At 46.5% G+C, this 22,271-nt stretch overlaps 1 protein-coding gene across 1 annotated transcript in view; it reads right to left on the reverse strand.

The window, feature by feature from the left end:
- Positions 1-17,740: 17,740 nt before the first annotated feature.
- KCNQ3 (potassium voltage-gated channel subfamily Q member 3) overlaps positions 17,741-22,271 on the reverse strand; it is a 49,759-nt gene continuing 45,228 nt past the window's right edge. Inside the window, exons 13-14 of the mRNA XM_042972872.1 lie at positions 20,860-20,944; positions 17,741-19,029 (exon numbers count right to left, since the gene is read on the reverse strand). Of these exons, the coding sequence (XP_042828806.1) occupies positions 18,295-19,029; positions 20,860-20,944 (820 nt within the window). The 3' untranslated portion in view covers positions 17,741-18,294. The remainder of the gene's footprint in view (positions 19,030-20,859; positions 20,945-22,271) is intronic.

Consider the following 22,271-nt stretch of genomic DNA (forward strand, 5'->3'; position numbering starts at 1 on the left):
CAGGCTTTGGGCCGACAGCGTGGCACCTGCTTGGGATTCTCTCTCCCTCCCTCTCTCTCTCTCTCTGCCCCTTCCCCATTCATGCATGTGCATGCTCTCTGTCTCAAAATACGTACATAAACTTAAAAAAAAGTCTGTTTCCTTTTTCACCACGTTCCACTGCACCCTCCTCCCTTCCAAATACCATCTCTGTGTGCCACAAAAGGCCGGATGTTATAAAAAAAAAAAAAAAAACCAGAACCGATCGTTTCAAAGTGCTCTGGTGGGCGGAAGCGGTTAGAAATCCAGTCATGCTCTTGAGAGAAGGACTGTGAAGTGCCCTCGTGCCCAGTGAGCCAAGAATCTGCCCGAGAGTCTCGTCAAGTGAATTCGCGATATGTCTGCGTTTTGGATGTAAACGGAGGGATCAAAGCTGCTGGGGCTTTAATTAAACATCACGTTGCTTCCAATTAACAAGGATCACAGATCCACCACGGTTAGTTTGGCCGGCCGGGTAAACCTACCTTTGTCGCTCTACTTTGCGGCCAAAAGACGCCCAGTCCGATACAGAATAATCGCAAGGGCCAGGGAAGAGGTGAAGACTCGCACAGAAGTCCTATCCCGTTCGGGCCAGCCACGGTGAGAGCTAACGGGGCTCAACACATTATGGTCCGCTCGCTCAGCAACCTTCCAGGCAAGTATCAGTTCCCTCTTCCTGAGGAGGACCCAGAGGCTTAGGTGTCGGATAACTTGCCCAGGGTCCTTCCACTGCTGAGTGACAGCTGGCTTCGCGCTCAGGCAGTCAGCTCCAAGGTCCGGGAGGAGGACACTGAAGGGCGAGGTCCTGCCTCTTCAAGAACAGTTAATGCAGGGGGGCGCCCAGATGGCTCAGTCGACTGAGCGTCTGACTCTTGGTTTCAGCTCAGGTCATGATCTCACAGTTCATGGGATCGAGACCCAGGTCGGGCTCTGCGCTGACAGCGTGGAGCCTGCTTGGGATTCTCTCTCTCTGCCCCTTCTCTCTCTATCTCTCTCTCAAAATAAATAAACATTGAAAAAGTTTAAAAAAATTAAAAAAGGACAATTAATGCAGAAAAAGGAGGGAAGAATCTCCTGTTTGTTGACTATCTGATAGGCTAGGACTTTTACACACGGTCGCTCACTAGTCCTTGAAGCAGCCTTGATTGTTCTTCTTATAGTTTGAGGAGAGCGAGGCTCGGACAAGCACCTGACCCAGCAGAAGGCGGCCGAAGGGCCAGGACAGGAACCCCAGGTCTGCGTCTCCACCAAAGCCTGTGATTGGTTGGGCCACTGGCTAAGAAAGTATAATTTGTAGCCGTTGCTTTGCTTTGCTCCCAGCGCTTTTTTAGAGCATTCATTTAACCCCATTCCAATTTTTTGGATTAAAGATTACGTTTCCTTTATCACAGATGTGAGGACAAGCCATCCTTACAGCTGATGACTGCACTAAGATTCTAATCAATAGCTTAAGGGAAAGAAACCAGAAAGGGACTGTGATCAAGGGGCGGAGTCTTAGCATAAGTGCAATGTAGAGATTGGGTGATAGAAATTTCTCTCCTATCATTCAGCAACCAGGAGCCCAGAGCTTGGGAATTATAGCAGATGCATTCCTTATCTGGCTTCATGCTCCGGGAAAGAGAGGAAGCCGGAGGGTTTAAAAATATCTACAATATATGACTTACCTGTCTCCTGAGTGGGATAAATGACTTCAAAGATTTTAAGCAGCCAGAAAGATTAACGGCTAAGCCAGAGCTGTGGGGTTTATATGAGTTCTTAGTGAAAGATACACAGGATGGGTGGGTGGGGAAAGGCTTGATAACTTTGCTTTAAATCCTTCAGGAAAAAAAAAAGAAAAGAAATAATAATCCTGCCAAAAACTCAGGGCGGTGAAACAGGATCAACCCCGTTAGAAAAAAAAGCCTCTGCTCAGGGCTGAATAGACTCCGTGAGCAGAATGACAATGACAATGCACCGATTGAGCGGGGGACAGGAAGCCTCTTCTGACAGTAATTACGAGTACTGAAGGAGCAGAACAGGATCACTAGGTGATGATTTTCCCTCCTGGTTGTAAAGGTCTGTTTGCCAAGCGTCCCCTGGCATGCGGGCCAGCGGAAGTCTCTGAAGAAATGGCTGGGACCGCTTGTCGATTGCAGCTGGTGCCCAGAGCAGGGCAGACAAGCCTGGCCCACTCACTTCATGTTTTTTTAATCAGGCCTAAGATGGTTTTACAGTTTTATTTTCTTTAAAAATTTGTACCTGTTCACTCAGTTTTGAGAAAGAGAGAGGGGCGGGGTGGGGAGGGGCAGAGACAGGGCGGGACAGAGGATCTGAGGCGGGCTCTGCGCTGACAGTAGAGAGAGTTCCCGATGCAGGGCTTGAACTCCCAAACTGCAAGATCGTGAGCGGAGCCAAAGTCAGGAGCTTAACCGACTGAGCCCAACAGGCACCCTGGTTTCACAGTTTTAAATGGTTGAAAAAGAAAAACAAAAGGAAGAGGAGTATTTCATGACATGTAAAAAGGATACGAAGTTCACATTTCAGTATGCACAAATAAAGTTTTATTGACACAAGGTGACGTTTATTCGTTTATATACTCTCCGGGGCTGTGTTTGTGCTAAAAGGAGAGAGTTGAGGAGTTGTGGCGGAGGAACACGGGCCACAAAGCCCGAAATACTGACTATGTTGCCCTTTATAGAAACCTTGGCAGCTCTATTTTTATCACCCAAGTTCAAGGTTGATTTTTCTTATCTGAGCCGTTGGAATTCCCATGAGCTTGTCACCCTGCTAGCACCCGTGCTTCCCTGAATGGATTTCCCTTATATCATCCAGAGAGATCTTGTTTTAAATAACTTTGCTGAGGTAAAATTTACATACTGTGAGACGTAAGAGAGATGACTCATTTTCAGAAATACCAAATAAAAGCTATGCTGTCTAATTAACAGTAGGTTTGCAACCTATTGGAAATATGTACCAGCCCCAGTCCCTGCAATGGAGTCCCAAACCCTCAGACACCTCCCTTCCTGGTTTTCTTCCCCTCTCTATTTCTCAGGCTTATTTTTGCGGGCTTCGCAATGAGCATGCGCCAAAGAACAAAGGGAGGAGGGACTGAAAGTCTCTGTGTCGCCTGAGGCAATGTACATTTGTTCCAATCAGACTACTTTTTGCTTTACATGATGTAGGGGTAAGGCTGTAACCTCTATAGTACCCAGCCAATGAGGAACCAGGGGCGGGACTTACCTCTATAGTACTCAGCCAATGAGGAACCAGGGGCAGGACTTCATGCTAGGAGATAAATTGTCTGCTGTAACTGCCGAGGGTGAGCCTGTCCATCAGACACTCGCTGTTGCAAGAACATTGATTAAAGCCTTGCTTCGCTGTCCCCCGAGGCTCCACATCCTTCCTTTGATTGGTCTGGTGGGCTTATTTCTCACAAATACTACTAAAATCCACCCATTTTCAGTGTACAATTCAGTGGCTTCTAGTCAATTTTTGTCCCTCCAGGAAGAGTCTTTGTGCCCATTTACAGCTAATCCTCCCACCCCGACCCCAGCTGCAGGCAACCATCTACTTTTCATTCCTGTAGATTTGCCTTTTCTGGACATTTCATATCAATAGGATAATAAATATGTGAGTAGTGATAAATCATTAAATATGTGATTAGAGATACCTAGGATAAAATTACCTCCTTCCCCTGGCCCACAAGGGCTCACACAGATGCCCTCTTCCTAAGTCTTTAGCTACAATCACCCAGCACTTTTTCCCTTGTTCATAGCCTCGGAGTGACAGCCCCAAGAACTTTGCACTGGCTATTTCCTCTGATTGGAATGCTCTTCCCTGGCCCTCTCTGAGGACTGGCTCTTTCCTCTCCTTCAATTATCAGTGTAAATATTGCCTACAATCGGGTGCCTCACCAAAGGATGCTATTGTAATTACTCTGCATTATCATTATAAATCCTAATTATTCTGTTTATTTATCGGCTTGATTCTCTATGGTCCGTTTCCCTGCCAGAGATGTCAGGTTCAGGAGATCAGGGCCCTTCTCTGCCATATTCACTACCACATTACAGGGGCTAGTGCAATGCTTGACATAAATAGTTCTTGAATGAATGAATAAATCAATTGTTCAGCTAGACCTTTGATAAAATCTCCTAACTGGTCTTTCTCCTTCTTCATCCATCGTCTACATTTCTGTCTAGTAGAAAGGTAATGCAAACTACACATGCAATTTAAAGTCTTCTAGTAGCCACATTTAAAAAGCAAACAAGAATCAGGTGAGATTAATTTTAAGAATGTGTTTTAGGGGCACCTGGGTGGCTCAGTCGGTTAGGCATCCGGCTTCGGCTCAGGTCATGATCTCACGGTCCGTGAGTTCGAGCCCCGCGTCGGGCTCTCTGCTGACAGCTCAGAGCCTGGAGTCTGTTTCAGATTCTGTGTCTCCCTCTCTCTCTGCCCCTCCCCTGTTCATGCTCTGTCTCTCTCTGTCTCAAAAATAAATAAACGTTAAAAAAATTTAAAAAAAAAAGAAAGAAAAAAAAAGAATGTGTTTTAGTTAGCACGGTATATCTAAACTAGTATCTCAATGCTAAAATCGATATTAAAAATTATTGAGTTTTTTTTTGCACTAGGTTTTCAAAAGCTGGTGTGTATTTTGCACTTCCAGTGCACCTCAATTTGGACTAGTCATATTTTACGTGCTCAGTAGCCACACATGGCTGGTGACTACCATGTTGGATGATACCACTGTCGAAATCAAGTGATTTTTCCAGACCACAAAACTGACCGTGACCGCCTTCAACGGCACCTCATCCCCTCTCAGATGAACCCCGGGTGTGCCAGGCTAACCCACACAGCGTTCCCCATGATCAGACACTGGTCCCCTCCCTACCCTATTTTTTGCCACCCTTGACCTCACGCTTTCTGCTCCATCAAGAGCAGGAAGCCTGGGGTTCCTATTCAAACCGTGTCCTCGCTGCTCTCCTTTCCATGGGCCTTTCCTCGCGCCTCCCTCTCGCTGGAATGCCAGGAGCAAGGGAGAGAGGCAGGAGATGTTGCTAGAGAATTAGGAAGCCCTGCCGGCCAGGGTAAGGGCTTGGGATTTAATTTAGCTGCTGGAAGCAGCTCTGGGAGAGTTGAAGCAAAAGAGAGACATGATCTAATTCATGCTTTTAAAATAGGTCTTGGGGTGCCTGGGTGGCTCAGTTGGTGATGCGACCGATTCTTGGTTTTGGCTCAGGTCATGATCTCACAGTTTGTGAGTTCAAGCCCTGTGTCAGACTCTGCACGGACAGTGCAGAGCCTGCTTGGGATTCTCTGTCTCCCTCTGTCTCTGTCCCTCCCCCACTCTCTCTCTCTCTCTCTCTCAAAATAAATGAACACTGAGAAAACAGGTCTTTGGCTGCTATTTTCTCCCTTCATCTACCCACACCCCGAACTTCACCTTGTCCTTTTTATCTTCATTTCAGACATCTCCTTCTCTAAGAAGCATTGTCGGATTCCCACCCCTCCCATTAAGGGGATTGTATTAGTATTTGTCTTATCCTGCTGTGCTGGGGTGATCTCTTTGCTTGTCTGTCCCCCTCAGTAGGCTGTGTCCGCCTTCAGGGCAAATCCCCTTGTACTTCAAGCCACCACCATGGAGTTTGACAGAGATGTGACAATCAGCACAGGTTTGACAACTAAGTGAATGAATGTTTGTTTTTCTGCCCTTGGTTTTTCATCTGGCTCCTAGAGGACTCCTCTTAATAGCCTTTTTATTTTCTGGGTCTACCACCTTTCATTCATTACTCTGCCCCCTTCAATCTGCATCTCAAACGATTCCTGGAATGTAGATGTTTGGAAGAGACTCATTGGATTTACCCTTTCTCACTCAAGCTTTGCGAGCTCTTCCTCAAGGCAGGTGTTGTGCTAAGGACTGTGGACACAACGGCGGACAGTTCTTGGTCCTTGCCCCCAGGGAGCTCACTGTCTGTGAGTCATGGATGGTGCAGTATGACTAGGGACACAGAAAAGTGTGACGGTTCCAGAAAGGGCCACCACCCCTGATCTAAAGTGAATCAAGGGAATCTTCTGAAGGGCCAGGATTTTAAATGATATGTGCAGGATAAGTATCTCAGAGCTGATGACCCGGGTAGACCAGTGATTCTCAGACTGGATCATGGGTATTAGAATCTTCTGGAGGGCTTGTTAAAGCCCAGATTGCTGGGCCAAACCCCAGAGCTTCAGAGTCTGGTCTGGCTGGGGCCAGAGAATTTGCACATCCGAGGAGCCTCCATTTGCTGCTGCTGTGATGGCCAGAGGAAGTAGCTGCACAGAGATGTGGAGACGTGGGAGAGGGGCAAGGCCAAATCCTGTCTACAGGAGTAACACAGGAGACTCCTTTCACCTGGTCAGGGTGCTGGGACACAGCTCTGACTAAGAGAGAGGGAGAGAGTTGAGATCTCTGCGCTCCAGGACTTCACATTTCAGTTTGGGGAGATCAGTTACCTCAAAGTCACTGTTCTCATCATGTCATCTCACGGTGAAATGGAGATCACAGCAGTGGCCTCTGCAGAGGGTTATCATGACCGAACGGTCACAAAGCAAGAGCTTACAGTACCTGGTTCTTAGCGGACATTTGATAATTCTTACCATTACTGTCCTAGAAAGAATGCATTTCTGTGCATTTCGTTGATCCCCAGGAGACATACCTACTGGGCTAACCATAATAACACTTCTGGGTGAGAAAAAAAGCCACAGCCCTGGTCCTGCTTCTGTGATTTGCTAGCTGTGTGGCCGTAGTAAATCGCTTAGCCTCTTTGAGCCTCATTTTCAGATACTTAAAAACACAGTACAAAAAAGACAAATGCCGTATGGTTGTACTAACACGAGGTCCCTAGATTAGTCAAAATCATGGAGACAGAAAGTAGAATGGTGGTTGTGGGAACTGGGGGAAGGGGCGTGGGGAGCACCTGTTTAATGGGGACAGAGTTTCCGTTTTACAAGATGCGAGTGTTCCGGAGACGGATGGGGTGATGGCTGCACAACACTGTGAAAGAACTGGGCACACGGAACTGTGCACCTAAAATGGGCACCATGGGCCCTCTCTGCTCCAGGGCCCCCTCCTCTCCTCCCTCTCAAGGCCCCTCCAATCAGGTATCAGACCAGCATCCCAGCAGGACTGACCTTGTCAAGGTCACTATGACCTCCACACCGCCAACTCCTCTTGTTACTCAGCTTCTCGCTAGCACCTGGGGCCACCACTCGACCCTGCTCTTCGGGACCAGGTCTGCACTTGGCCTCCCTAGCGCCACACCTTCCTGGTTTTCTTCTAGCTCAAGTCCTGCTCAGCCTCCTTTGCTGGACTCCCCTCACCTCCCCGACCTCTGGATGTTGCACGGCCCAGTCCTTGGATGTCTTCTTTTTCCTCTCTGTACTTGCTCACTTGGGGATGTCATCTTGTCTCATGTTATCTACATGTTGTTGAATCGATCGATTGATAGATGATAGAGACGCCGACTCAACCTCAAAGGATCTCCTTAACTACACACTCAACTACGTACAAAGGCTTTCCACTAGATGCCCCACGTGCATCTCAAATTTAACAGGTAAAAAGTCAAATTCATGTCCTTATTGCAAAACGTGCCCCTCCCCTAATCTACTCCCAGCTCAGTTAGTGACACCTTGATTCTTCCAGGTGCTCAATGAAAAATTTTATACCCGTCCTGGATTCTTCTCTTTCTCTCACACCTCGCGTTCCGTTCATCGGCAGAACTTGCCTTCTCGACCCTTCAAACATACCCAGATTGTAAACACTTCTCACCACCTCCAGCCCTGCTGCTCTGGCCTGAGCTCTCACCTGGATTATTGCTAATGCAGTGTGGCTTCTGATTAATCTCCCTGCTTCTGCCCCTGCTACTGTTAGTGGGTTCTCAATATAGTGCCCAGAGAATTGGGCATAAATCATGTCTAGTCACTGCTTTACTCAAAGTCCTGCAGGGACTTCTCATCTGACTCCGTATGAAAGCAAATGCCCTTATAATGGCCCACGAGGCCATTCACGACCTGCCTTTTGCCTCTCTTATTTCATTTCTCACTCCTCTTTGTTCTGCTGACTCCCTTGCTCTCCACTGCTCTGACACTGATCTGCCCAGGACCAGAAGATAAACTGATGTGGAGGCAGGATACCAGGACAATTGGACTTTTCTCAGGGGAGACACCTTACACGACTTCAGGGGGCGGGAGCCACTGGGTCCCAGGAGTATCTGGGATAGTGGGCTGTGAATGGGCTGCTGCTCCCTTTGTGCAGACGGAAAGAGACTTTCTCGGGGATATCATTTTCACGCTCTTTCTCTGTCATACAGTTGCCAGAGGTGGGTAAACTTTGCTGGGAGGGAAATATATTGCTGTAGAGTAGATACTCTTCTCATAACCGCAAAGTCAGCCACAGGCATTTCTGATGACTGATGTGGACTTTGCAGCACGATGACCTTCTAGCAGAAGAGCGGCTACCTACCCTGGTTCCTGGAGGCTACAGGCACCATTTTAACAATGGATCATGGTCATGGGCGCCATGACCGGCTTGTCCAGTGTGGGTCAAATTTGTCCTTTGGCTTACAGACTAAATTGTGGCAGTCGACCTTACCTTTGTGCATGTAGTGTTTTCAAGTGGGCTTATGTACCAGGTGCTTCTGTCACCCCACCTGGTGTCCCCTCTGCCCACCTCTGAGTTCACTCGTAGTTGTTGTAGACAGGTTGCAACATGCTGACATCTCCACTGGCCGTGTCTCTCCACTCTACTGCCTTAGAGCTTTGGCATTTTGGAGCTTGCTCATCTGTAGCACAGGGAAACCTGACAGAGTAGGAGATTTAACACCCCAGGGGCAACCCTCAACCAAGGAAGAATGGGAGTCAGTGGATGAACGCCCCAGATTCCTGTCTCAAGGTGGAATAATCCTTTGGTACATTTCACATGGTTCTTATGGGGTTCCTGATAGAATTGAGCCCAGTTACCTGAAGGATTAGTTTTTCCTTTATTGGCTTTTCTCCCTCCCTTTTCCACTCTCCCCGCTCTCTCAGTGGTGTTTCCTGGGATCACTTTCCAAATAAACTCCCTGAACCCACCATCTTGTTTCTATTCTTCTGGAAACCCAAATTCAGGCAACCTGGTATGTGGGTACAGCTTTTGACTGTCACTCATTGCACATTTGTTACGTGCTATCTCCCTTGCTGAGTTCTCTGTAGATATCAGTTCAAACTTCCCACTTTCCAGATGATGAACTTAGGCATCAAAAGGTTCAGTAACCCCCCAGGGTTCCCCACTCCAACTCTATTCTCATGAGAAAACTTCCCTTCCTACTTACTGACAACAGAGAGAGGCAAACTGATGTGTGCTTTCCTGACTTCCTCCCACCTCACTCACAGTCTCTCTGAGCCATCCATTTGTTCTTCCTCCCACATGGGGTAGGAGGTGAAGCCTCTACAAAGGAAGTAGCACAACGCTTGGGGGTGGGTGGTCTTGGGTTCTACTTGTGACTTATTCCACTTATGACTTATTCCTAATGTTCCACTTCTTGGGGTCTGACCTTGACCAGGTCTTTTTATGTTTCTGAGCTTTGAGTTCCTCATCTATAAAGTGGGAGCGATCAGGTCTAAAAACTGTGAAGGTGGGATAATATTTTACGAAACGCTGTACCTCCAGCCTTTCGAAGGCCTTTGTTACCTCCAGAAACAATAGTGGTTGTTTCTGGGGAGTGTGATTCACACGTTATGGGTCCAAGAGTAATCCACATCACTCTTGCCTCCATCATAGTTTCTTTCTTGAGTCTTTATCCTCGCCCTCTCAATTGTTTCTTTCCTCACATTTACAGATATGCTCATGTCTCCTCTTTTACCCGCCTTCCCACAACCGACAACAGACTGTGTTGTCACTCCATGTTGCCAATGGGGCAAATAACACTCTGTCCCATGACCATTGAAATGTCTATTTATTAATAAGTGGTGCAGTATCTGTTTTAAGATAGAACATAAAAAATCAGGTAAGAAGTGTTTGCATAATATATATGGAAATCAACCGATTAAAGTTGTTCAAATATTGGCCAGAGCCAGAATAGAAATTACACATACAGTTTAAAAATTACAGGAAATCATATTATAAAGAGCACTAAAGGCCACTTGTGGAATAGTTGTGTTCCCGTGTAAGCCAGAATGTGAAGAAAGCCTACTTGTAGCATGGAGACAAATTCAGGGAGCAAGGCACCAGAATTTTATGCCATTAAAGGGGGTTAAAGAAAATACAATCCAAAATCAAATACAATGGATTCATGTCATTGGAAGTCTCGATCTACTCTGCAGAGATTTGTGTTTTCCATCACTGCTATGTTAGAAAGAAAAAAAAAAAAAAGGAAGAAAAGCATATCCCACTGAAAGCAACGTAGAGAGCATTTTTCTCTTTAAAACAGGAAATGACTGACAAATCTGATGAAGTGGACCCATCTTACTAAGGTGACTTTTGAGATGGGGCAGAGCCTGCCTCGTGTCCCCAACAGCAAAATCTCTGACACTTGAAAATTGGCTGCCACCAATCTTGGAGGTTGTCCTCGCATGTGAATTCTTAACCGTCAAGGAATGTGGAGGGTGGAGCGGCTCCCTCTTCGCCTGAAAAAGTATTCAGAGGAGGGCAGGGGCCCAATTACCAGATCAGGTTGACTTCCACCGGGACCTGTGATCTTTTGAATATTGAGGAAGAGAAACACAACTGTTCTGAGAGTTTGGCCTCCCAAAGAATGTTTTTGCAGACTCACCTGTTTCTGCAGGATTTCAAAGCCCTGAAATAAAGGTATAGCCTAGAGATAAAAGACCAGAGGCAGGAAGGACATTTGAATTTGTTTGGATAAAACAAAGACAGGAGATGCTTGGGGGCAGAGAACAAGGGGCATTTGTGGGATTATCTGCAGCCACCCCAAGCTCTAAGAACTAATGGATTCCACCATGGACGAGGTGAAGAATTAATGTGGCATTATTTTCTGCCACTAACAGCTGGGTTGTGAGCCCACTCAAAGGAATAGGCAGGACCCACTGAACAGCCAAGTGGAGCAGCTGACACAGGGATCACTACTCTATCCAGGGAATCAATGGGTCTGATTGTTTTACTACAAAGTCAACTGGATATAGGAGGGCAAGTCTTGGTAGGGGACCACAGGGCATGATGTGGGAGCATTTCCATTGATGTAGGAGATTCAGTAGGGGGAGACATGAATTTTGAAGGTACATGAGCTTTGGTTACAAACCCAGCACTTCTATAATGAGTGACCTTTGGCAACGTATCCCCCACCCCCACCCCCTGCCCCCAGCCTCAGTTCTCTCGACTATACGAGGGAGACAATAACACCGCCTACATGGGGTTGTGGTGAGGACCGCAGAAGTCAAGAGAGAGACCATCACATCACATGAAACTCAGAAAGACAGTTTGGGTAAGTTTCTCTCCCTTTCCTTGACCCGTCTTGTGGGCAGAAGGAGAGAACGGAACACTGGAAGAAAACACGTTCCCATTTTTCACTCCTCTTAGGCATCAGATTATAGTCCATTTGACAAATATAAGAGGAATTACAAAGATATTCCTAAGCATTAGGCCAGGCTTTTGACTGCTTAATTATAAGTCACACTCAGGTTATTCTTACATAGAGCCCATTTTTGACTTATTTCCCCCTGAAACTTATTTAAACCACAGAACAGGGCTATTTAGAGGCTAAGAAGACAGGTAGAATGACAGTCTAAAATTACTGCCATCATTCTGACTTTGTCTTAGAAATTTCTGGTTCAGTCTGACTCAGGAGACCTGGACGTCTATTTACGGGGTCTAGCAAGGGCTATCGGGAGGCCTACCAAATTCTGGCAAATCTATCCCAAGCACTACATAAGTGGAAACCAACTATGTTAATCCTCATTTGAGCCAACAGAGGCCTGTTTACTTTCTAAAATAATTTCCCAGTTACACAAACATAAGGCGTCTTAAGTTGGATCCTGTCTGCTTCTTTGCAACTTTTAGTGACAACCCTAGAGTGCCAGTTGTGATCTGGCCAACATGGGCATGTTCTGAGACAAAGCAGGAGACAGAGATCCCACTGCAAAGGGATACCTTAGTAGAACTAATGACTTGGGGTCATACTGATCCCCAAAGAAATCACATTCCATTTCCTAAAATCAAAAACACAGATTTTTTTTCCCAAGGAAGAATCCTGTTAAATTGGCTTCTGGATGAGGATACAACTTGGGTGATGGCTCTGGAGCTGAATGAGTCCAGGGGAGGGGGCCAAAGAATAGAACCAGTCCAGGCTTAGCAGGACAAGGAGGGGACAGAGTTGTCGAGGCCAGAGAAGTGAAGGAGAGTGCTTGCATGGCCATGAGGCTATTCTTTATCCCTTTTCTCAACTGCCCACAGCAGCCGTGGGTTTTGCCAGGCCTTCTGAGAGTCAGCAGGATCTTGGGAGAAGAAACGTTGTCATCTTTCAAGGCATGAGATCAATCATATTCCAGAGACAGGAATGAGTTCCAATCAATGCATCTGGTTTAGCAGTTTCCGGAGTGGGCCAGGAAGTTCTCATTCATCTTCTGGGCCCACCTATAATGTTTTCTTCTCGGTTGTTACTTACCGTCCGTATCTGATCTCTGATATCTAGACCAGGAGTTAGGAGACCTGGGTTCTTGATTCACTCTGCTGCCCACTTACTCAGCCACGGAGTGACTAGTGTGACTCCCTTTACTCTGAGCCTTTACTTCCTGATCTGAGCAGAGAAGTGGTTGTTCTTGATGATCAAGGACTCTTCTTGCTCTGAGCATCAAGAATCTATGAAATTGTATCTCCCTGCATCTATTATAATAAAGCAACCTACTGGTCACACTTTTCCTACAGGGATAACAAAGTTGAGGATGTTAGAGGTTGGGAACAAATCCCCCCAGGGCGAGTTTGAGCGAGCTTGAACCCTTTCCTCTGGAAGTTCTCCATTCATTGCTAGGGTGCTGTCTGACAGACATCATGGCTTGGTTAACTTTCCTCATTGCAGCCACTAGTTCCTTCATATTTAATTATCCCTGCTACTTGGCATTGCCTCCTAGAGATCATCCTTTAAGAGAATGGTCCAACAGGTGGTATTGTGTGTCCAAGGGAACTGCCACAACCCAATCAACCGCAACCCAACAGTCCTGCCACCTTCATTCCAACATTCCTGTCTTTCCTCATTTCATTGGTAGAGATGTACTTAAAAAAAAAAAAGAAAGAAAGAAAGCCATTGCAAGAGTGCCTGAATAGGCATTGTATCTCCACCACTCTTTTTCTAAAAAGGATTTCTTGGGGTAAATTTAGAATTCATAAATAATACCAAAGACTGAGGCAATGGCATCCATTTACAGTATTAAAAAAAGCACATGTGTAAGAGTCCCCAGACATCACTGTACTAGGGGTTTTAAATATATATATATATATATATATATATATATATATATATATATATATATATATATATATATCTCGATTGTCTCATTTGAACATCAAAACAGACCAGGAAAGTCAAACACTTTTGAGTGTCCTGAGATTCAAATTTTCATCCAGGTCATCTCTAGATCCTTTATATCTGTTTGAGATTTCCACTGCTGGTTTCCCAAGCCATGAAAGCTATAGAGATAGCCTGGTTCTTAATATGTTCTAATCTGGGCATCAGAGAAGTGGTACCTGCTGCCTTGTTTAGGGAACTCTTAGCTCAGTTTTGAGTAGTGTAATATCAGTAACATAAAAACTTTGGGTGATTTGGATGCCAAGAAAGTACTTCTACTCTTTGAAAAAGTTCATCTTCAAATAAGCAAGCCTCCAAGGACAAGTGAGGACATGAGGCAAATTCTTAAGGATGCCTGGGGTTCAGAAAGCAAAGGAAATCCATATGGTCCTACGTGCCTTGGAAGCATATTCACAGAAAACAAAGGCCAGCTACGTGGCACCTTCTGGGAGAAGCTGGGGATATGCTTGTCAGTAATGCCCAAAGTGAAGTCAACTTAGACCACTGAACAAATTTCTTCTCTCACTCACTTCAGGAGAATTTGATTAGCAGAGTCCCACTGGCAGAGTGACACTTTTCTCTTGAAATATATGTCTTGGCTAGTACAAGTCTCTCTTGGTCAACATAATGAAATGGAGGTAGCCCAGCTTCTTGCCTGGACTCAATCATTGTAGGGATCTGGAGAGGAGGAGAAAGCTAGTTTTTTCCCAAGAACGTTCTCAGTCTAGAACTTCTTTTGTACGTAGTTTATCTGGAGCTATAAAGCCCAGTGCATTGGACCCAAACTCAAAGTCCTCATACAACCACTCAGTCTTCCCTGAACTGATGGTATCATTATCATTTTGATGGAGAATTCGTGCTTTTACTTTCCTCCATGCTCAATCTCCCACCGATTCCACGTGAGGAAGTGTTCCTATCTGTGCAGATGTCTTCGGGGATAAAATCAGATACTTTCCATTCCTGGTAGACATAATTTGTAGAGACCTCCAATATTAGAGGCCACCAGATTCCTAGCTCTTCGGTGGCAGGAACTGTGGTTTTCTTAACTCTGAATTTCCAGTATGTTGCACAGTGTCTAGCAGACAGTGGTGCTTAGTAAATCTTGCAAATGGGTAAACAAATGAATGTTTTTATTACCTTCTTGGTAGAGTGGCATGGATTTAGGAGAATGGGCTTGCAAATTTGAGTATATCTTATTATATTGGGATTTTCTACAAGTAATTATTCTTTCAACTTAGTGTCTAGGAACTGCCTTGCACAAAGATGGCAAGGCATAATGCATTCACTGCTGACTAATTAGCTCATTTTGAACTATTGTATATCTTGGTGTTTTCTGATGTTTTCATTGAAACTAGAGCTTTATTATATCCATGTTATATCTAAGAAGTCCAAGCTCTTAGTCCCCAGAAAAAGAATAGTCAGTGAATAGAACTTTCTCAGTTTGATGGGGTTTTTTTCCTTTGCCTCTCACAATTTTTTTTCTTAAACTTTTCGTGTTTGCTTGTGTGCTGGTGTTTGATGGTCAAAACGCACACTTGATCTCAACTGCTTTCTTCTCAGCCTGACAGGATCACCTCTCACCTAACATTTGGAAGATAGATTGATCTCATTCATTTTGATTCTGCTAAAAAATGACCTCTTGAAGTGTTCATATATCATAGTGTGACACAGAGAGACTGAATACCTATAATGGGATTATGGTTCCACTCGAGGAAATAATTCCCAGTTTTTATAATGGAATTAATTTGTCACAATTTCATGGTATTCTGCTAAAACTATTGTAGTTTTCCTGCAAGCTTCGGGACCACTGGTAAATCTGAAGTAGAATAATCTTGGGCCACGTTATTAGCCTGTTCTGTTGGATTTTTCCATCATGCTGTTCTTTTGTCTGACAAAAAGATCTTTGTGGAAGCACACGTTGTTTCTCCCCATAACTTAAGTTCAACTCTACACCTTGAATATCTTCTTCATCAATGCCAGCCACGATGATGATGTTGTTCATGAGCAGATAACTTGAACAGATTCGGCTTGCTTTTCTGGGATGACTTTTTTTTTTTAAGGGATATCCAAGCAGCAAATTCCAGAAGATCATTTTTCTTTTTTTTTTTTTTTTTAGATGGGAAAGAATAGCTTTTAAAAAGTCTTACCATTTAGTCATTCATGAAAAATGTGTTTTGTCTTTGTCTACACTGATAATGACAGCTTACTACATGTTGGAGACATGATGATAATTGACACAAACCCAATCTCTGTCATCCTGGCCTTGTGATCCAGCAGGGGAAGCTAGGCTGTCCTCCTGTGGTTTAAGAGATAATACAAGCTCTTATCCTTTGTAGGTTTTTTAAAAGAACCCAAGGCGGTCCTCTGACTTTGGATCCATGGTAACTATTTTTAGCTCGAGGATGAGAAAGTTTCACTTATCCTGCTGAGGACTCCGTTGAGTTCCTGGCGAATGCATGTATTTGTAAGGTACTGAGGCCAGTCGCTTCTGCAAGAGTATTCATAAGGTAGGTAAAAATAATTGGTGCCTATGTGGAGGCTTTGATTCATTCTCCAGTTTTTTCGTTTGTTTCAAATAACTCATGTACATAAAGAAAACCATAGTAATATGTTAGATGATAGAAGCTCAATCATTTGTAGTAAAAGATTCCAGGAAGGTCAGAAGCAAGAACCAAACCTTAAGGAAGGGGCATTGGGTTTCTTAGGTCATTAACTCCAATGGCACTTTCATGCCTGTGTCCCATTCCCTTTGCCCTTCAGATTGTTAGAAGGTCAAATGGCGCACTATAGGGGAGGAGGTTCATATCCGAAGTGTGTGCTCATTCCTGTGTCTTTCCCACCTCGGACCTCAACGTCAATACCTCTCTGTGAGATACTCCATGTAAATGTCACCTACCTCTGACAATGCCTGCCCTGGGCCAAAGACTGCAGGCTTTGGTTGTGCCCTGCTAACGTCAGGGACCAAACCTTCATTATTATTGTACTCTGAGCCTTTTGCACAGTAGCTGTTGACATGGGGGTCGAAAGGAGCCCGTCTCTGAGAAACTAGTTCTGCCTCCTAACACACTACAAGAGTCCTGCATCAGGTCACGATGAAACCATCAACCAGGTATCTGCCACAGTGGAATATGCATGTAGATGGTTAGGCCCTTTTGATCCGCTTGATGGTCACCATGGTAATCACCCACAACCAGCGCTTAGATGTGGGATAACAGCGAGACAGTGATACTGTGGCCTAGTCATTTAGCTAACCCAGCCCAAGCCTAACAGAAACCTTTCTCCATCAAAGTGTTTCAGAGAGTAGTGACATCTCGTAAGAGGCCACAGGAGGGCTTGTGCTTAATATGGAATACTCATCCACGAGGGCAGTGCTCTCAGGGGCTCTGTTCTCACTTTGGCTAATCTTACGGCTACGTGTGGTTTAAAAAATCTGGAGGAGTAGAGTTGGATGATTCTGAAAATTTTGCCCTTTTGCATATTAGTAAATGTTGAAGCTTGCTTGTAGTGTGTGTGTGTGTGTGTGTGTGTGTGTGTGTGTGTGTGTATGTGTGTGTGTGTTTCTGGATCCTAAATGCAATGCGTCAGGCAAGCACATTTTGCAATAAAAGCAAACAGCCCCCTCTTGCCGGGGAAATTGTGTTGTAGGCGCCTGCCACACGACATGGAGGACAGGCATCTTGGCACAATTTCTGGATCCCATCGTATAAAGGGCAGAGTGGCGTGAAAGGAGGAGACCAGGTCATGGAACGAGTCAGCTGACTGGGCTTGGAGCCCCGGATCTCCAGGGGACGATGGACCGACCCCGGCTTGTCTCTACAGGAGTCAAAGGTTTCTCATTTTTACAAAGGAGAACTTGGACCAGATAATTTCTGGTTTCTAATTTTCATCTGAGATGGATATTTTGTACAAGTATCAGGGGGAGGCATGGGAGTTGAAACCTCATTTTGAAGGCACTGAACTTAGCTCCTGCCCAGAGGGGCACCCTACTTCTGATACATTTCATTATCTTTGGCTACATAAATTGGACACGATTTGAACTTGCGTGTGAGTGTGTGTGTGTGTGTGTGTGTATTTTCTCCCCGTCAATTCATAACTCACTTGAAATGCTACACTTGGGATTACCACAGATGAGGAAACCGAGGCATGATACCAGACAATGGCAGACCAGGTGAGGTCCCTTTGAGAGCTTTGAGATGGTTTTGCTAGTTTTTCCTTAATCAGGTAATTTTTAAAATTCTTGCTTTTGGATAGGCGATGACTGCCTTGTTCCTTTCCTAGCGTTTTAGCTCGGTCGGCCACCTCACTGACACGCAACGCATTTTTGCTGAGCAAACTAGTTGCTTGCCGTAGAAAACAGTTAATCGCCGAACTGTTTTACACAAAGGGGCAGTGGTTCGAGAAATAACTTAAACTACATTCCCCGCTTACCAAACCAAAACCCAAACGGACAAGTAGCACGGCTCGTCGATAATTTCTCCCCGTACTGGTCCGATCATGATTTAAAGTAAGAACAGCAGAGAAATGTGTATCCTAGAAGAGATTAGCGGTACCATTTATATATTGTAAAGTCATGCAAACCATGCTGAAAAGGAAGCGGCTTCCCTGTGGTGACCTGGGGAGGAAGAAGGCCCTGCCCGGTGGGAGGCCGCCGCGCACATGCAGGTGTTTCACGCAGCCACTGGTGGTCTCACTGCTAAGTGTCGGCTGTGAGAGCAAGTGAGCCGTACGACGTGTGTCTACATTACAAGGAGGACGCAGCCCCTGACCCCTTTTAAATGGGCTTGTTGGGAGGGGTCCATACGGAATCAGAAATCCCGTCCCCTGTGGATGACAGAGGCAGGGAGCCACTGGGTGTGAAGGGGTCCGTGTCCGTGTCTGTCTCACCCTCGGCGAGGTAACGTTTCTCCCTCATCCAGCTCGACCCCCCGTTGGGGCCAAACACGTAGTCGTCTCTGTCTTGGGAGATGCTGAAGCCACTCGGAGACCTCTCCAGCTCCTCGTGGTTGACCGACATCAGGGACAGGGGCGTGTCACTGTCCCGCGTGATGCTCCGTCTCTGCCGAGGGGAGACCCGGTCCGAGCAGGGGCCATGCAGTTCGGCCTGGGAGTGACAGCTCACTCGGGAGTCGAGAAGAGTCAAGACAGGCAGGACGGTGGGCCTTTTTGCATACGTCGTTGCTGAGGAGGAAAGCGTCGCCTGGACCTTTCCCGCACTGGGTCCTCCTCGGGGAAGGGTCACTGGGTCATGGGCAAAAAACCCGTAGGGGCCGACTTTGTCAATGGGCACCCGGTGGAAGCTGTAGGGGGCCTCGGGGGGGCCCGTCTCCGAATAGTTGCAGATGATGGTTTTCAAATCAGAATCTCTGTTGTCCTCCATCTTTTCCACGTCGGCCGGCGAGGAGGTGCCCTTGGTCGGGTAGTACTCCGTGACGTGCACCTGCAGCCTTTCCATGTGCTGCATGTGCATATCCACGAGGAAGTCCAGTTTCCTTCCCATGTCATGAACCTGAAAAATACACGGACCTGGGAATCACTGCCTTTGCAGGGCTGTGGGGGGACCCGTTCCCAGGCGGGAGGAAATAACCACGGCGTCTACTTTTTGGAAAGCGAGAGGGTTCCTGCGAATCATAATCTTAACCACAGCTAATTATTTCGCGCTTCCTGACTCTGAGCCCCGAGCAGCCGTTACCGCTAACCTAGAACCCACCTGACGGGGGCTTTCTGGGAAGGGAAGGCTGGAACCAGAGAAGTGACCCGAGGACAAGTTTTACCCGAGGAGCAGGTGGCCTTGCTGCTGACGGTGGGGTCAAGGAGAGGGAGTTCTTGATTTGCAAACATTCGCTTTGACAGAAGCACGTGGGTTTGAGTGTCCGTTCTTCCTCCGTGCGGTGTTAACAGAGATACGAGGGCAGTCAGTAGCAAGGGCTGTGCCCCCCAGAGCTGAGGGTCCACGCAGGGGCCTTGGCACGCGAACCGCCCTGAGGTAAGCTGTATCTGCTCCTACCCGCAAAACTGGGAACCGGCTCTGTCTTTGTGTGTGTCCCATGTGCATGTGCGTGTAGGCACGGGTGACGTTCTCTCCCCGACGACTCACGACCCCCGCCAGGAAGCACGGAACCAGGTAGGGGTTGAGACGGCATCCAAGCCTTCCTGGCAACTAAGACTCAGAGCAGTTAGTAGGTACCTGATCTGCTTGGTGCCCGTTCGAGTTGTTAACTCATCTCATTTCACCACAACCCTAGGAGGGGTTTCACCACAAGCCCTAAGACTGGGATTACCTCTCTTCTACAGGTGAGGAAACAGAGGCCCCGAGAGAGGAAGGAGCTTGTCAAAGGTCACAGGGGCGATAAATGGGAGAGCTGAGATTATAAATTAAAATCTTTAAATGAAAAATGATATTCTTGAAATGCCAGGAAGGAATAATCATTCAAGTTTCCTCTTGCCTCTCTTGAGCAGATCCAATTTGGGGTGATGAATAAAATAAGAAGGTTGGTGGGGACCCTAGCGGGAGCTGACAGTGCCATTTATCTGATGTGCATTTGAATGGACTACACTCTAATATAAGCCCTTTGCTGCGGAAATGAGAGGTGAGCTGGGCGTGAATGGCTTTTCTTTCTGCCCTGACCGAACCCACCCACAGCCCGCCCTGCTCCAGGCCTCCTCGCAGGGACCACACACTGACCCGGACTCTGAGGGAAGGATTAGGGACCCAGGACATGTGGGGAAGGGAACTATCATTTCTTAAGGGAGCACCGTGAGGCACGTGGGAACAGCAGCAATATTTGCTGAGTGTCTATCGTACGTTGGCCACTCGTCTACGTAATTCGCATGTACCAACTCATTCAATCCTCATAGCAACCTTATGAGGTGTTAGAATCCCCATTTTACAGGTGAGGAAACTGAGGCTCGGCACAATGAACTTGCATGTGACACCGAGCCAGTAAGTGCCAAATCACGATTTAATTTCCACATCCTTCTTCTCAACGTTTTTTTTTTTTTTTTTTTTTTTTTTTTTATTTTTGGGACAGAGAGAGACAGAGCATGAACGGGGGAGGGGCAGAGAGAGAGGGAGACACAGAATCGGAAACAGGCTCCAGGCTCCGAGCCATCAGCCCAGAGCCTGACGCGGGGCTCGAACTCACGGACCGCGAGATCGTGACCCGGCTGAAGTCGGACGCTTAACCGACTGCGCCACCCAGGCGCCCCCACATCCTTCTTCTCAATGGTAGATACCCAGATACTCAACCATCGTATCTCCCGATGGAAGAAAAAAATGACATTTGAAAATAAATTTTATATGCTTTTTTTTTTTTGGTAAGGAAAAGGAAAGACCTACCTGTCTTTCAACTTTCACAAACTTCCCCATCATGCTTTGGTCTTCGATTTCTGATGTGGATGTTCTGGCTACGTACGGTTCATTCCTAGGAAAGAGCCAACGAGTCTGTAAGATTGTTGTATCTGTCTTTGCTTTGCCAGGCTGTCTCAGCAGAGCGGACCATGGTCCCTGGAGCTATCGTTCCCATGCTCATGCTGATGCAGTCTGGAAGAGGCCCGCTCAACTCTGGAGGCACATGTGAGTCAAGAAAGGCTAGCATTTTCCTGCCTGCAGCACTGGTATCTTACTTTCTCTGCAGCAATTATCTGAAGCCAAATACAAAGCTGTCTTAGGAGGCTTTGGGTCAAAGTTAATACATCAGCTAACTGAGCCTTGAGGGTTCAGTGCCTTTAAATTATAGTCCTTTCTTTGGCTTTTAGCGTTGGACTATGGCGGAGAGCTTCTACTCCAAGGGGTGTGGGGTAGGGTGGGTGGGGTGGGGTTGTTCACTCTCTGAAATCCTATACAGTGGGTATCAATATCTCCTCTGTTACAGATGCTGAATCTGGAGAACGATGCAAAAATGGATGCTGGCGGAGAAGGGGTTGAGATGTGCCTCGCACGGGCTCCATGCCGGTGTGGGTTACGATCTATGTAGAAGAGAATCTTCAGGGAGCCCGGCTGTTGCTCAAAACCATTGCATCAGGCACTTTGTAGGTAGCTGGCTTTCTCTCTCATAAGCTACTCACTCCTGCTACATTCCTGGCCTGTCTCCGGCTGAGTGGTCTTGAATTAAAGCAGACATCAGAAACTCGGGGCCCACGTGCTAATTCTAGCCCACTAGTGTTTTCCTTGGCTCAAAAAGTTTTAAGACATTTCAGCCATTTCAAAAATAAGAAAGTTCACGTGACATCTGGATAATGGGCTCTTCCTGACAAATTAGACTATCCGGAAACAGAGGATATTGATTCCTGACATTAGCACAGCAGATCGGAGTGACAATGACCTCCTTTGGTGACGGCATGTGCCCTCTAGGTTGTCAGGGCCCACACTCCCTTATTCTATCCCCAGGACTGAGGCTGAAGGTCAGATGCCTTCCATCATCACTCTTACACTCTTGCTTCGTTTCTAATAAGGAGCCTGGTTGTTATAAGGTGTGTGTGAGCTCTTAAGCCTGACTCCCTTCACTCATTTATGTTCCCTGCTTTGAAGCCCTCTGGGAGTAAAGAAGGTGTACATTCGGGCGTTGGCCTTCCGACGGGACTGCTCCCGGTTCCTCGGGACCTGTGCAAGGAACATTTCCAAACACTTTGTGTGGGATGAGCAGAACTTCCCTGCTGACGGACACGCTCTGCCCGCGATGATGTGGCGAGAGGCCGCACATCTGATTGCCTTCTCTGGTACTGGGATCGGTCAACACAGGGCCGACTATG

Source organism: Panthera tigris, chromosome F2 (assembly GCF_018350195.1).
Source record: "Panthera tigris isolate Pti1 chromosome F2, P.tigris_Pti1_mat1.1, whole genome shotgun sequence".
NCBI lineage: Eukaryota > Metazoa > Chordata > Mammalia > Carnivora > Felidae > Panthera > Panthera tigris.